The sequence below is a fragment of the Anolis sagrei genome, chromosome 4, assembly GCF_037176765.1.
Source record: "Anolis sagrei isolate rAnoSag1 chromosome 4, rAnoSag1.mat, whole genome shotgun sequence".
NCBI lineage: Eukaryota > Metazoa > Chordata > Lepidosauria > Squamata > Dactyloidae > Anolis > Anolis sagrei.
Window position 1 is genome coordinate 228,112,698 of NC_090024.1, and position 15,165 is coordinate 228,127,862.

General features: G+C 40.8%; 1 protein-coding gene across 1 annotated transcript; it reads left to right on the forward strand.

Moving 5' to 3' along the window:
• The first annotated feature begins 1,428 nt into the window (after window positions 1-1,428).
• CIMIP1 (ciliary microtubule inner protein 1) lies at window positions 1,429-14,764 on the forward strand. The gene is made up of 4 exons (XM_060771486.2): window positions 1,429-1,557; window positions 7,974-8,055; window positions 10,243-10,341; window positions 14,481-14,764. Exons 1-4 carry the CDS (start codon window positions 1,511-1,513, stop codon window positions 14,634-14,636), a joined length of 384 nt encoding a protein of 127 aa, XP_060627469.2. The 5' UTR covers window positions 1,429-1,510; the 3' UTR covers window positions 14,637-14,764.
• Window positions 14,765-15,165: the final 401 nt, after the last annotated feature.

A 15,165-nucleotide genomic window follows, 5' to 3' on the forward strand; every position in this document is an offset into this window, starting at 1 on the left:
TTCACCCTGACAGCCCTACAAAATTGTCAAAAATACATCTTATGACCAGTTCATAATCTCCTTTAAAGAATTGCTATTTTTCCCCTTCTTCTTCTATTGTTACCTTTTACCAACAGAATCTTGCAGCCTTCAGCAAATGTGTCGGCATGGAAGTGAGATTGTCTCAGGTTGTTATCCACGGTGTTAGAACTAGACAAATTATTTTCATCTGTAGACTCTTGGAGGATGGGAATGAGTGAATTCCCACACAGTGTATGCCATTGCACTGAGATGTGGCTCCACACAGCATTTCTAAACAGTGTTTTGTGCCTTGTGGTGCTTGTGTGGGAGAAGAAATCTGGTTTCCAGGGGGACCATTCCCAAAGGGGTTAACCACACTGCAAAAACAACTGTGAGTCTAAACAAAAACATGCACTTGTTTAGTCTTTAAGGTGTGACGGTCTCTGTGGTTTCCAGATAGATATCAAAAACAGAAGAAGCGGGGAGGGAAGGGGAAAGGAAGATGAAAACAAGAGGAGAAAGAATATGTAGAAGAGAAAGAAGAAAATGATGAAGAAGAGAAAGGTGAAAAAGAGGAGGAGGAAGGAGAAGAGAAGAAGGAGGAGGGATACATAGAGGAGGAGAAAGAGGAGAGTGAAGAAGAGGAGGAAGAGAAAGAGGATTGGAGGGATTTGAGTTTTAAAGAGCATTTTAATGTATTTGATGTATTTTAATTCTGTTTTTACAACACTGTTATTGTTTATTAGCTTTTGTATTGCTCTTTTAGGGCAATTTTAGGGCCTCCTTGGTGGTACAGTGGTTAGACCACTGAGCTGCTGAGCTTGTTGACCAAAAGGTTGGTGGTTTGAATTCGGGAAGCAAGGTGAGCTCTTGCTGTTAGCCCCAGCTTCTGCCAACCTAGCAGTTTAAAAACATGCAAATATGAGTAGATCAATAGGTACTGCTTCTGCTGGAAGGTAACAACACTCCATGCAGTCTACGGACAACGCCAGCTCTTTGGCTTAGAAATGGAGATGAGCACCAACCCCCAGAGTCAGAAACGACTGGACTTAATGTCAGGGGAAAACCTTTACCTAGAATGGTTTATGTCTAAGTCTTCAAAGCAGTAATTGCACCACAGCTCACAGAATCCTTCAGTCCCCATGGCCTTGTAGCCTGGGTGGGGATTGTGAGAGTTGGGATTCCTTAGAAGTCCCCTTTCCAAGTTCTGCTTTAAGGTATCACAAGGTCCTGTTGTTTTGTACAGGGAGGGTCACTGAGGCATGGCACCCACCCACCTGCAGACTTTCATGCCCTGCCTGGCCTTGGCAACAGGCCGGGCCTCCCCTTCCCTTGCATTGCATTCCTCTGCCATCGCCTAGCAACGCCAGGCCACAGCACAAAGAGGGAAGTCTGGCCCAGAGCTGGACCCAAGCAGTAGCTGCCAGGTGTCCGGCTGCAGCCCAGCTTCAGGTAGTGCCCATCCTCTCCCTGCCTGCCAAGGAGTGCTAGCCCCGGATCAGTGCCTGGGATGTCCCAGAAGAACAAGTTCAACTTTGTGGCTGAAGATCAAATCTGGTAAATGTCTTATTCCCTCCCTTCTTCTCTCTTCCCATTTTCTAATCAGATGGACCAAGCTGGACAGCGGCTGAAGGGGAAAAGGAAAGGGCCTGAGGCTGTTAGGAATTGTGGGAGTTGAAGTCCAAAACACCTGGAGGGCCAAAGTTTGCCCATGCCTGTTTTAGGACTTAGCTCAGAACCATATGGCCTCCCAACGGTACCAGTCAGGAAAGTTGAAGAATTGCAGCCAATTGTCAGGCATTCTGGGAGCTTAAGTCCCAAACACTGGGAGGGCCAAAGGTTGGGGAACACTGCATTAAATGGATGCTGGATCAGAGCTACAGAAATCAGTTAAGATATTTAACTAATATATATTCCCTCCTGCTAATAGGGAACTTAGAGCAGGTCACCAAATAAGTTAAAACAAAATATAGCGAAAACAATCACGCAAATGTTCATAATAATTAAAGTCCAAATTGAACGTAAAAGCAATTAAAGCACATTTAAAATGCAGTAAAAAGAAAAAATGGCCTTTCACAGCATGAAAGATACATCTTATTCTAATTTATTTTTTCTCATAGGAGAAGCCATCTTTTTGTACTGAACAAATAATAATAATAATATTAATAATAATAACAACAACAACAACAACAACACACTGGGAGCACTGCCTAAAGACCTTGGCCTGCACTTAAAAACAATGGGCACTGACAAAATTCCCATCTGTCAGCTGCAAAGGCCACCCTACTTGGATCTGCACACATTATTCATCAATACATCACACAGTCCTAGACACTTGGGAAGTGTCAGATGTGTGATCCAATACAAAAGCCAGCATAGTGATTGGATTGTTGTGTACTAATATTGGTGTGTATCAAACTGCTGATCTGCTGAACTTGCTCACCAAAAAGTCAGCAGTTCAAATCTGGGGAGCAGGGTGAGCTCCCACTGTTAGCCCCATCTTCTGCCAACCTAGAAGTTCAAAAACATGCAAATGTGAGTAGATCAATAGGTAAGACTTCAGGGGGAAGGTAATGGCACTCCATGCAGTCATCCCAGCTAAATTACCTTGGAGGCATCTATGGACAAATGCCGGTTCTTCAGTTTATTTATTTATTATTTATTTACAGCTTTTATATTCCGCCCTTCTCACCCCGCAGGGGACTCAGGGCGGATTACAATGTACACATGCAAACATTCAATGCCAATTTTTGACATACAAACATATACAGACAAACATATACAGACAAACATATACAAACATATACAGACATATACACAGAGGCTATTTAACTTTTTCTGGCCGCCAGGGGAGCTGTTGCTTTCATCGTCCATCTGCGACGCTGATGAAGCACTTCTGCATTCCCCGCATGCTTCCCCGCTGGAATGCTTTGCTGGAGTCTTCTTCATGGCCTCATAAATCAGTTAATTTAGCCTCCTCACACTTTAAGGTGGTACCTTATTTTCCTACTTGACAGATGCAACTGTCATTCGGGTTGCAAAGGTCGACAACAGGCTACACACAATTGGTTGGAAACCCAACCCGGGCTGGCTTCAAACTCATGACCTTTTTGGTCAGAGTGATCTTAATGCAGCTTAATGCACAGCCAGCTGTGCCACAATCCCGGTGCTTAGAAATTGAATTGAGCACCACCCCCCATAGCTGGACATGACAAGACTTAATGTCAAGGGAAAACCTTTACCTTTAATAATAATAATAATAATAATAATAATAATTTTCTTTCTTGACCGCCTTTCCTCATGGCTTGGAATCGTGTTATAGAATCATTAACATACATAAACATTGTAAAAATACAACAAAGACACATATTAAAATGTATTTCTATAAAAGCTACATATTAAAATATATTTCTATAAAATATAAACCCAAAGCAGAGATTAAAACAAAGATAAAACCAAGTAAGGGATTGTTATTCTCCTTGCCTCTGACCCCATCTCCAAAATGAGAGTGTTTCTGTGACAGTTTCATTCCAAGCAAGGGCAATTTTGCAGCTGCTCAGATGTAGCTGGATTGCAGTTCCCTTCATCCTCCACTTTTGGCAGATAGATCTGATGGGAGCTGCAGTCTATCTGGAGTCTATCTGCCCATTCTTGATTTTTATGACAGCCAGTAACCATTAAAAAATCATCTTCCATTTATCCAGTGTCATTTGCACTCCTCCAAGTGTGAAAGGCAGGTTTTTTTAATCTCTCCTAAAGTAGACCAAGAAATAGGGAAGCAAGGTGTTACATTCCATTGATAATCAGAATTATTTCATGACAATACAGTCAAAACTGCTGCCTAAGCTACTTCAGCGGCACACTCCATAGCTCAGTGAAATCAAAGTACATTAACGTCACCAGTTTCATTCCAAGTAATTCATCCTAACTGGATTGTGGGTCAGGCTGCTAACAACTTAAGAAGGCAAGGTTACAATTCACAAATCGCTACCTATTCCAAAACATTGGCTTAATGTAATTACTTTAGAGTAAATAAGTGGAAGACTGCTCTGGGGTTGGAAAGGTTTTGTTTCTTAGTCCTTGAAAAGGACTCACTCTGTGGAATAAAGCAACATGTTCATTATTCTTTCTGCTAGCAAAATGCATCATTCTGATGGATGGAGATGAGCATGTACGTACCAGAGATAGGGGTTGGCCGGGAGAGCTTTTGCGCAATTAAAACTTGTGCACCAGTTGCGCCCGTACCTTGGGAAGTCTGATCTGGCCACGGTGGTCCACGCTCTTGTTACATCCCGGATAGACTACTGCAACGCGCTCTACGTGGGGTTGCCCTTGAAGACTGTTCGGAAACTCCAACTAGTCCAGCGTGCGGCAGCCAGATTGCTCACCGGAGCGACATACAGGGAGCATACCACCCCCCTGTTGTGCCAGCTCCACTGGCTGCCGGTTCAATTCCGAGCACAATTCAAGGTGCTGGTCTTAACCTACAAAACCCTATACGGTTCTGGTCCAGTGTATCTGTCCGAACGTATCTCCCTCTACGTCCCACCTCGGAGTTTGAGATCATCTGGGGAGGCCCTGCTCTCGACCCCACCACTCTCACAAGTGAGGCTGGTGGGGACGAGAAGCAGAGCCTTCTCAGTGGTGGCCCCCCACCTGTGGAATTCACTCCTGGGGGAAATCAGAACAGCACCAACCCTCCTCTCCTTCAGGAGGAGGGTGAAGACATGGCTGTGGAACCAGGCCTTTGGGCAACCAGGCAATTAGACAATGACAACCAAATAAGACAATCAGATGTGTGAGATCGGCAGGATTGTCGAAATGGAACCAAAACAGATCTTTGAGTTAATTGTACACTGATGGGTAGGAGGAAGTTCCAGGTTTGTATTGTTTTTACTGATTTTATCATTTTACTGATTTTATTGGATAATGTTGAATTGTGGGAATTTGTATTGTTATATTTTTTGTGATGATTGTTTGTGTAGCAGGCGTCTAAGTGCGCCTTGCAGCTGTAAGCCGCCCTGGGTCCCCTTCGGGGTGAGAAGGGCGGGGTACAAGAACCCCAAATAAATAAATAAATAATAAAACTGTATTTTATTTTTCTTCATGGGAATGTCTGGAGAGACTGTACAGGACAGCAAAGGAGAGCCAGTGGCAGTATTGGATGGAGGGTGAATATGATTTGATCTCAGTAGGTCACCTTTTGATCTTTTCATTATGGAAGAAGATCAAGTTATGAATAATTTCAAACAAACAAACATTCCTGTTCCTCGGTACCAATTACTGATAATTCAGGCTTCTTTTGTTTGCATCATCCCGCACCTCGGACTCCCCTGATCTACATGGTCCCATTCTGGACTCACCCTTTTGAGCATGCTGTAGTATGATGGAAACTGGAAACAGTTTTTCAGAAAGACAGATTAGACAGATTTAAAAAAAATAGCTTCAAGGTAGCTTGGAATCATCTGATAAGAAAACTATACCAGTGGTTCCCAACCTGTGGGCCACTGTGATGGCACGCCTGAGCCTTTGGGAAAACTATATTTCCCAGCTTTACTCGGGGGCTATCTGATACCTTCTGTTAAGATTAAGACCCTTAGCAGACAGAGGCACTTTAGGCAAGGTGAAAGGATAACCAAATGAGTTTACTGAAACAAGATGAATAAAAGGTTAACTCCACCCGGGACTATCATAAGGTAAGTTAAAACAATACATTACAAAAGGAGATTTTGCTGGTTGTAGTCATCTTTCTGGAATCTTCTGCCTCTGGTGCAAAGCAATAGATTACAACTTGTTGCTTATAAACTGTCTTAATCTTCTCTCTGATAAAGCTAAGGCTGTCTATAAGCTTCTGTTGTCCTTTGGACAGCTGGTATACAAATACTGTTGAATGCAGCAGGTGCTAGGAATGCCTGTTTGGATTTCTTCTGCCTAGGATTTCTAGATAATGTCCCAAGCCTCTAGTGATTGTAGAAAGAGGAGGAGGCCAGCTAAAGCTTTAAACAGGGAAATGGAATAGACCAACTAAGACTGGTCTGTGGGGGTATGTTAAGCTCTACCCAAAAACCAATACAAAGTTATCTACACTATTGGGAAGGCCTATAAACAGGTTAAACTGAAGCAGAGGAGAAGAGAAGACAGTGCTTCACAGCCACGACCCATTGGTGGGCCACAGGCTCTAAAATAAGGTCCACGGTTCTAGATTATTAAATGTGGTTTTCTGTGGGTGAGCAGATGGTGACTACTGGATGGTATATGTTCTGTATCAGAAACTACAGCTGATGTGGTCTATCCAATGCAATTTTATGAATCAGCACCCCAAATAACCAAACCAAATCAAGAGTTGACCAAAAACTGATTCGTAGCCCTTTTAGTAGTAATTTTGGAGAGTGGTCCCTGGTCAAAGTATCCCTGGTCAAGTGGTCCCTGGTGGGGAAAAAAGGTTGGGAACCACTGTTCTGTAAGGATAAAAAGTTTGACAAGGATGAAGCTAGAATCTACAAAGGACGAGTTAGGACAAGTTCATTTTGCCCACTGTGCACTTGGAGTAGTTCTCAAGCAAAAGATCTTTTTTCCAGAACTGGCTATCTGGTTCTTTTATACCCTGAGGATCTGCAAATTGAATCTAGGATACACTTTATTCAAGTTTCTTCTCCATTGCTAAGATGAAATGGCTTAATCCTATGTTAATTTTCTTCTTGCATGACAGGGTTGTTTTTTTTCTTGGAAGTCTTCTCTATAAAGATCTGCAAATTTTCCATTTTTACGGTCTGAAATGCACACCTTTACAATTTCCAGAAGAATTGCTATGTTAGGTTGTTCCAGAGAAAAGAACAAGACATGTTGAGGCACCTCAAAAGTTTAACACGTTTATTATGGCATCCGTTTAGTTGACTAAAGTCCACTTAATCAGATACACAACATTTTAACTAAAACTCATACACATTTTTACGCATGGAGAGCACTAAAGTGATAAAGAAGGGGGTCAGAAGAAAATTAAAAGCATTAAGTCTGTTTCATTTCAAAATATGTTCAGAGTTGGCATTCAAGAAATTAAAAAAGGTCTTGAAACCCAGCACAATAGTGAAAGGGTAAGAGAGTTGGTGTGGAGTTGTTATGTGCGTGATATAACAAAATTATTTCTTCTTCTTACAAGGATAGGATCCAAACCTATCCTTGAATGGACTTGCTTTAGCGCAGCAATCACCAGCAATGATAAGATCTATCAACCAAAAGGTTACAAATTCGAAGCCCCAGGTCGGTGTGAGCACCCGACTGTCAGCCCTGCTCACTGTTTACCTAAGCAGTTCAAAAACAGCCTACAGCTGTGATTAGAGAAATTAGGTACCGCTAATGCAGGAGAGGTATTTTACGACACCGTAAGAAAAGAGTCAAAGAATGCTGGTGACCAAAAGGAAGGAGGACATCCTGATGGCTCTTCGACATAGAGGATGGAGTGACAGTGCCTCTCTGTGGCTGGCAACTTCCAAAGGCATTGACAACCTGGATGTTGAACTGGATGTCAACACAACACAATATACCTCCTTTCTGTTTGTCTTTGTCCTGTCTAAAAAATGGCATTGAATGTTTGCCGTTTGTGTACTGTGATCCGCCCTGAGTCCCCTTCAGGGTGAAAGGGCAGAATATAAATAATGTATTATTATTATTGTTATTATTATTATTATTATTATTATTAGATTAGATTCCAATGAAATATTAGGAATTTCTGAATTATAGTAAGGTTTATCAGATTTCCTTAGAAGATGGTGAATTTTCCTTTATTGGAGATGATTCTATAATTCTATATGTACATGTACAGACTGAAACTGTTGTGTGCAACCCTGAATATGTCCAAAAAAGTATAACTGAGATCATTAACCAAAAGAGTTGTGGAACTCCTTAAGCAATCCTAACAACTTTGTCTGCTTGTTTAAAAAACATATTAAATGTTTGTATTTTTCTGTATCTATCAGGAAGGATCACATTGAAATAGAACGTGAAGCTGCAAGGAGATGGCCATCACGGTGGGGTTTTCTGTTAACACCAATTGAAAAGGTAAAATAAGTTCTAATTCCCGTTTATATACATTGAGAAAATTGATCTCATATATATGGCCTGAGCTGAATCAGTGGCAGATGTCAAGAACTACGGTAACAAGAAATACAATTATATTATCTCATACAAACATACAATCACACAAACAAACACAAACACCTTTTAACTCTAAACTGTACCTGGAACAATTAATTATTTGGGTTGTTATATTTATTTATTTACTTTACTTTACTTTACTTTACTTTACTTTACTTTACTTTACTTATATACCGCTGTTCTCAGCTCGAAGGTGACTCACAGCGGTTCACAACAAATAAGAACAGCAATAATTCGATGCTACATTGTAAAAACAGTTAACAACCTAACATATTACACAATTAATAAACAACTACTGCAATAACCATTCACTGTCGTCTCGTCATCAGAAACATGATCCAGATTCGTCATCCATTGTTCCATTCCTATGTTCATTAACATTCCTATGTTCATTATAGGTTTTTCAGGCTATATAGCCATGTTCTAGAAGCATTCTCTCCTGACATTTCACCTGCATCTATGGTAGGCATCCTCAGAGGTTGTGATGTCTGTTGGATATTAGGAAAATTGGGTTTATATATCTGTGGAATGTCCAGGGTGGGAGAAAGAACTCTTGTCTGTTGGAGGTAGAATCATAGAATCAAATAGTTGGAAGAGACCTCATGGGCCATCCACTCCAACCCCCTGCCAAGAAGCAGGTATATTGCATTCAAATCACCCCTGACAGATGGCCATCCAGCCTCTGTTTAAAAGCTTCCAAAGAAGGAGCCTCCACCACACTCCGGGGCAGAGAGTTCCACTGCTGAACGGCTCTCACAGTCAGGAAGTTCTTCTTCATGTTCAGATGGAATCTCCTTGGGGCCCAAGGTAGGTGTGAATGTTTCAATTGGCCACCTTGATTAGCATTTGATGGCCTGACAGTTTTTAGGTGTTTCTTGTTACTGTCTGGGGGAATCCTTTGTTGAGAGATGATTAGCTGTCCCTGATTTTGTCTTGTCTGGAGTTCCCCTGTGTTTGAGTGTTGTTCTTTATTTACTGTTATAATTTTAGAGTATTTTAAAACTGATAGCCAGATTTTGTTCACACCTCTGAGGATGCTTGCCATAGATGCAGGCGAAACGTCAGGAGAAATGCCTCTAGAACATGGCTCTATAGCCCGAAAAAACCCACAAGAACCTAGTGATTCCAGCCATGAAAGCCTTCGACAATAGATTTTGTTCATTTTCAAAGTTTCTTCCTTTCTGTTGAAATAGTCCACATGTTTGTGGGTTTCAATTATTCCTCTGTGTAGCCTGACATGGTAGTTGTTAGAGTGGTCCAGCATTTCTGTGTTCTCAAATAATATGACCTCACAACTTCTGAGGGTGCAGGTGAAACATCAGGAGAGAATGCTTCTAGAACATGACGATATAGCCCGAAAAACCTACAACAACCCTGTGATTCCGGCCATGAAAGCCTTCGACAATAAATTAATTATCTGTTGATACAATCATTCCTGGTATAAAATGGTGAATATAACAGGGTTTTTTAAAAAAAACTTGCATGGTAACAGTTGCAAGATTTCAGATTTATGCAGAAAGAAGGACTGCAGAGCAGAAGTTTTCCAACTCAGTTTCCACATTGTCAGGTAGAGTTTGGATATGGCTTCTGTCTAAAGTCCTGAAAGTCAGAAATATTTTTGCTCCATTCATATCAATACTTTTGTTCCATTAGTATTTGTTCAAAGCATGTTTCCACTCCATGTAAGACAGCTGTATTTTAGGTACTTAATTTCAAATGCATTTTGGAAAATAAAGACATTATTGGCTTCAAAGTTATGCTCACTGAATCTGGGAGTAGGTCCCACTAAAATCAGGGAGTGCTTTAAATAGGTATGTATAATGTGCCAAAGTTGTGACTGCCTATCTATCCTTCAGAGTCAGCTATTAGCTTTAAAATGAGAATTAATTATCTATATGAAAGGTGAATTTCAAAAGCATCCACAGCAATACAATAAATAGCTTTGTATCAGATGTCAAGTACAAGGTTGTCAAGTACTGCCATGATGGGAACAGTATGGTATCTAGATAGATATGAGCTATTACAGTGTTATCACAATGCATGGTTCAGCCTGAAGTGCCAATTTATTTTATTATGTTCTCCTATTTTTAGTTGCTAAAAGATGAAGAGAAACAACCACCTAAGCCTAAGATTCCACTTCCAGAACACTTACAAATCCGACCTGTGACACCAGTGGAAAAGTACATTAAGGTCAGACAGTGGCATTGTAGTTTCAAGTGACAGGACAATTTTTAAACATATCCAAATCTATCCACCTAAAGATTTTTCATGAGTTGCTTTGTCATGATAGTTCTTTAAATACAGATCAAAATCTTGAGAGCAACATTTAAAGGCTCCTTGAAAAGGAGAAAGCATCCATCAGTGAAAGGTTCATTGCGTAACCTTAGGACTTACAATAGCATTATCCTGCTCTAGGGTGTAAAAATTATATATCATCAGGTTATCTCCTCTCTGCAGGTGCCGGAAAGGAAGGACAGATCAGAATTCCAAATAATGTTTCTGGAGCAGAGAAATGTAGCTTTCCTAAGAGATCTTAAAATATTGATTTTCCCATCTATCCATAGGGATATTATACTAAGCAGCATTAGGCTTCAGGTTCTCAAAGAGCCATACTTACCATTTTCTAGTGAAGACGACACCCTCCTCTATAGTGAAGAAGTTCAAGTAGAATGTCTTCTAAAGGCAGGGGTGACCACTGAAGAATGTAGGGAAGGATCCTCAGCCTTATTAACCTTGGGGACCATGTGTGATGCTGACCTGATACTTCAAGGAGTGCTAGAATTGCCAGGGGCCCATCCAGACAGTATCTTTATTGCGGTAACATCCACAATAAAGGAGGAGCTGCTCAGCAATGTTTTGGACAATCCCAAATCAATTCGCTGCAAACCAGAAAAACCCTGTTTGTAGCGAATTAATTAGATAGTAGGTTTATTCCACACCTTCTTGGAAGGCACGGGATAAACCCACTATTTCTGGTTCTGGACTTCATGATACTGCAGTCCAGACAGTATTCTCACAGTTTACTGGGCTAAATAAGCCCAACAAACTGTGGGAATACCCACCTCCTTCCCCCTTTCAAAGTAATGAAAACTTACCCGACCTCCATTATAGCGTTCGGCCAGCTCTGCCAGCTGGGAGGAAAACCACTCCTCCCCCCCCCCCCCGGCGCATCATTTCTACGCGCCAGGAGAGCTGGCCAAAGCCTGTAATGGGGGCCGAGTAAGTTTTCATTACTTTTCTAAGGGATCTGGGGGGCTTCAAGAGAGGGGGATAGGGCCTCCAGACGTTCTCTCGGTTTAGTCCCGGGAGAACATCTGGACACCCTCCTCAGAAAGTGCACACCTTCCGGGGTGGAAAATCTGCATTTTTAAATGTGGTTCTCCTGGGATTAAGGCCTGTCTGGATCCGTCCCAGGTCAGAAGCTCAAAGGCTCTGAGATCCATAACCAAAAGCCATCACCTAGGGATTCCCCATTGTAATGTCACAGGCATGCAGCATCAACTGCACAAACTACTTGCTCAGAGCACATAATTCAACTAATAATAGCCAAATCTAACAAATTAGAAAGTATATTTATGGTTGGAAATTAAGTACTGTGGACCTTTGGTAACCACTTAGATTTGGTTCAAAGACCCCGTATGGACGCTCCTATATAAAATAAAAAAATCAAAGCATGCTTTTGGGAATTGTGAATGTTTGTGAATATTCTCAGGGTGTGGAGGTATAAATCCATGAATACATCCATGGATACAAGGGGCCAACTGTATCCCAAATTGCAAACTGAACTGGAAAAATGACAGTTTTTCCAGAGCTGTCTTTAACATCTTTGCAATCACTGCTTTTAAGAACATGTGGGATTTGTAGCCCCTTAAGAAAAGTTATCAAAACTTGAACAGAAAACAGCCTACAATTCATGTTTCAAAGGTGAGGCAATGGAGCAAGTATACAGTGCGTATTTTCAAGGGAAAGATCTCACTTTGAGGGTATTCCAATTTTTCTAACACCGCAAGGACCAGAGAATAGGGTTAAGAATCTGGGATCTGAGAACCCTCATTTTCTGAGATCTAGAAACATGAACGCACTCATCTCAGAAATCTTCTTTTCTTACTGGAAAAGTGTAGCAATAGCTATGTAATATTTTTGCATTTTTTTCACTGGCATCCTGGTTTTATGGTTTCTCTTCTGTGTCATGAAGAGGAAAACTCATACATCCATTCCTCTGCATGAGTCAGACAAGGAATTTTAACCCCATTTCCGCTGCCAGTGTATAGTGCTGCTGCGTGGAGGCAGAAGAACTCGAACTCAATTGTCTCCATTGTTCATCTCTGTGGGTGGCACTTAACTCCCCGAAGAAGAAGAAAGGGAAAAGACAAGAAAGAAGAGGGAATAATTTCAAAGAAAGTACTCCACCTAGATACTACAAATATTTTCCAGGCTTGGCTGGGGAACAAAGCAAAAGGGCTCTGGCAGCAGAACAGAACAGAAACATTGCTTTCCCAGTGCGTATTTCTCCACTGGATAAGTCCCCAGATGTTAAAGTAATATATAGAGAGCACTTTCAGTGTGTTTTCAGTGATTTAGCCAAAGTAGCCCAGCAGCCAAGGCAAACAAGAGGCAGCTTCAATTTTGGGGTTTCCCTATTGTCCAGATAGATTGGTTACTGATTAACACATGTCATTTTTAGTAAGTTTGAAAGAGATTAATGATTATTCATGCAAAAGACATCTTGGTCCCTAATCTTTCATATATTTGTCCTTGAACATCATCGTTCCTTTCCTATAGAAATAAAACCTGTTTGACAGAAGAGATTTCTAATCAATGTATTGTCGAATGCTTTCATGGCTGGAATCACTGGGTTTTTGTAATTTTTTGGACTGTATGGCCATGTTCCAGAAGCATTCTCTCCTGACATTTCTCTTGCATCTATGATAGGCATCCTCAGAGGTTGTGAGGAAACTAGGCAAGTGGTGTTTATATATGTGTGTGAACTGTCCAGGGTGAGATTAGAACTCTTGCCTGTTGGAGGTAGGTGAGAATGTTTCAGTTGACCACCTTGATTAGCATTTAATGGCCTAGCAGTTTCAAGCTGTGGCTTCTTACTTGAAATTACTAGGCCATTAAATATTGATCAAGGTGGACAAATGAAACATCCACACCTACCTCCAACAGACAAGAGTTCTTAATCCCACCCTCGACATTCCACAGATATATAAACCCAATTTTCCTAATTTCCAACAGACCTTACAACCTCTGAGGATGACCTCCATCAAATGTTTGTCATCAAATGTTCTCTAGAGCTTAGGAAACATCAGGAGAGAATTCTTCTGGAAAATGGCCATACAGCCCAAAAAACTTATAAAAACACAACTTCTAATCAGTTACTTTCTGTTGTTGGAACTGCATAGTAATCTTCATAGTTCAGCATAAGTGAAGTATAAGCAACATTGTAGAGTGTAGAGGCTATTTTCCACCATGTTCTATGTGGTTCTATGTGGTTATGTAATTTTAATTAATATCACTGTTTAATTGTTAAGTAATGGATTTTATATTGCTGTTTTATATTGTTGTTTTGATACTGTTGGCATTGAATTGTTGCCTGTGTTAGCCACCCTGCGTGCCCCCTCGGGGGTGAGATGGGTAGGGTAGAAATGGTCTAAATAAATAAATAAATAAATAAATGTTTGGAGTCCCCTTGGAACCTCCTGGATCCTCCAGAGATTAAAACGAATGTTTGCCATCAAATATTCTCTAGAGCTTAGGAAATCCCAGAAGCACGTCCCATTTTTATTTTTATTTTTCCAGAGCGGTTCATGGCCTTTCATACTTCCATGTGTGACCCTGGACCCATCTACACTACAATATAATACACTACTATATAATGCACTACAATATATTGAAGTTTGAACACTACAATATAATGCAGTTTGAATATAGACTCATATAAACTGCATTATATGGCAGTGTAGCTGGATAATGCAGTTTCAAATTGTATTATATGCATTATATGGCAGTGTAACTGCATTATATGGCAGCGTAGCTGGGCCCCCTCGTCTTCCGCAGTTGGCCATGCCTGCTCTAGAGTGAACAAAAAACAGGAACTTACCTTGCTTAACACTATTTGCCATGTTTTTTCATCCTAGCCTGTAATTATACATTTTAGCTGCTGCTGTTATTTATGGTACTATTTTCACTTCTTCTTTTTTTTTGTACTGTTTTTAATTTTGTTTGGGAGTCTTTTTAGTAAGCTGCCTTGACTTTGGCTTATATCATACAAAACTGGGATAGAAATGTCTACATGTGTAAACAAAAGACGTACTCCTTGATTTCAGATCCATCCATCTCCACCTGTCCCTCAAACCACTCAAGGATATATCGGATGGAGGTCGACTGTACCAGGACTGGAGCTTGAACGCTATTATCAGATCAGAAGCAGTAAAGGTGCCTTTTACAAGGACCTCCGATGGCCAAATGAACCTACCGACTAACTTTAAGAAAAAATTCCAATGCCTTTAAGTCTTTCTTTCCCTTTCTTTGATTACTTTTCATCTAAGAACATTTTCAGCAGGTCCTAATACATAGGTGGAAATTGATACTTAAATATGTTTGTGCATCATTTCAGCAGTACTGTACATTAAAGTATATAACAGTTAAGCATGGCTGAGTCCTGTTTCATTGAAACTAGCAGTATCTAATATAAAACTACTTATTATGTTGTTTTGTTAACTAAGTGCTTCTCGTGAATTGTAAAAGATTTGGAAGCCCCAGCCAATGCTTAATAGGTTCACTGTGTCCTTCCTAGATCAAGCTTCTATTCCAGGTTCACTGTTATCTTTAGGGGAGAAATGTGGATAGGGAATGTCATAAGTGGAAAGGTGAAGAGAGAGATAAGATCAGAAGAAATGGAGGAAAAATGGATTACCAACGTAAGTAGACATTGGGGGTTTTCCCCACAGAGTACCAGTTCCCACCATCTCTATTTTCCATTGCTCAATGCCATGGAATCCTGGGATTTGC

Excerpts from the sequence above, each read along its gene's own strand:
- CIMIP1 (XM_060771486.2), top strand. The coding sequence starts at position 1,511 with ATGTCCCAGAAGAACAAGTTCAACTTTGTGGCTGAAGATCAAATCTG. Across the intron at positions 1,558-7,973 it reads GTGGCTGAAGATCAAATCTG|GAAGGATCACATTGAAATAG; the intron begins GTAAATGTCTTA and ends TGTATCTATCAG. Across the intron at positions 10,342-14,480 it reads CAGTGGAAAAGTACATTAAG|ATCCATCCATCTCCACCTGT; the intron begins GTCAGACAGTGG and ends CCTTGATTTCAG.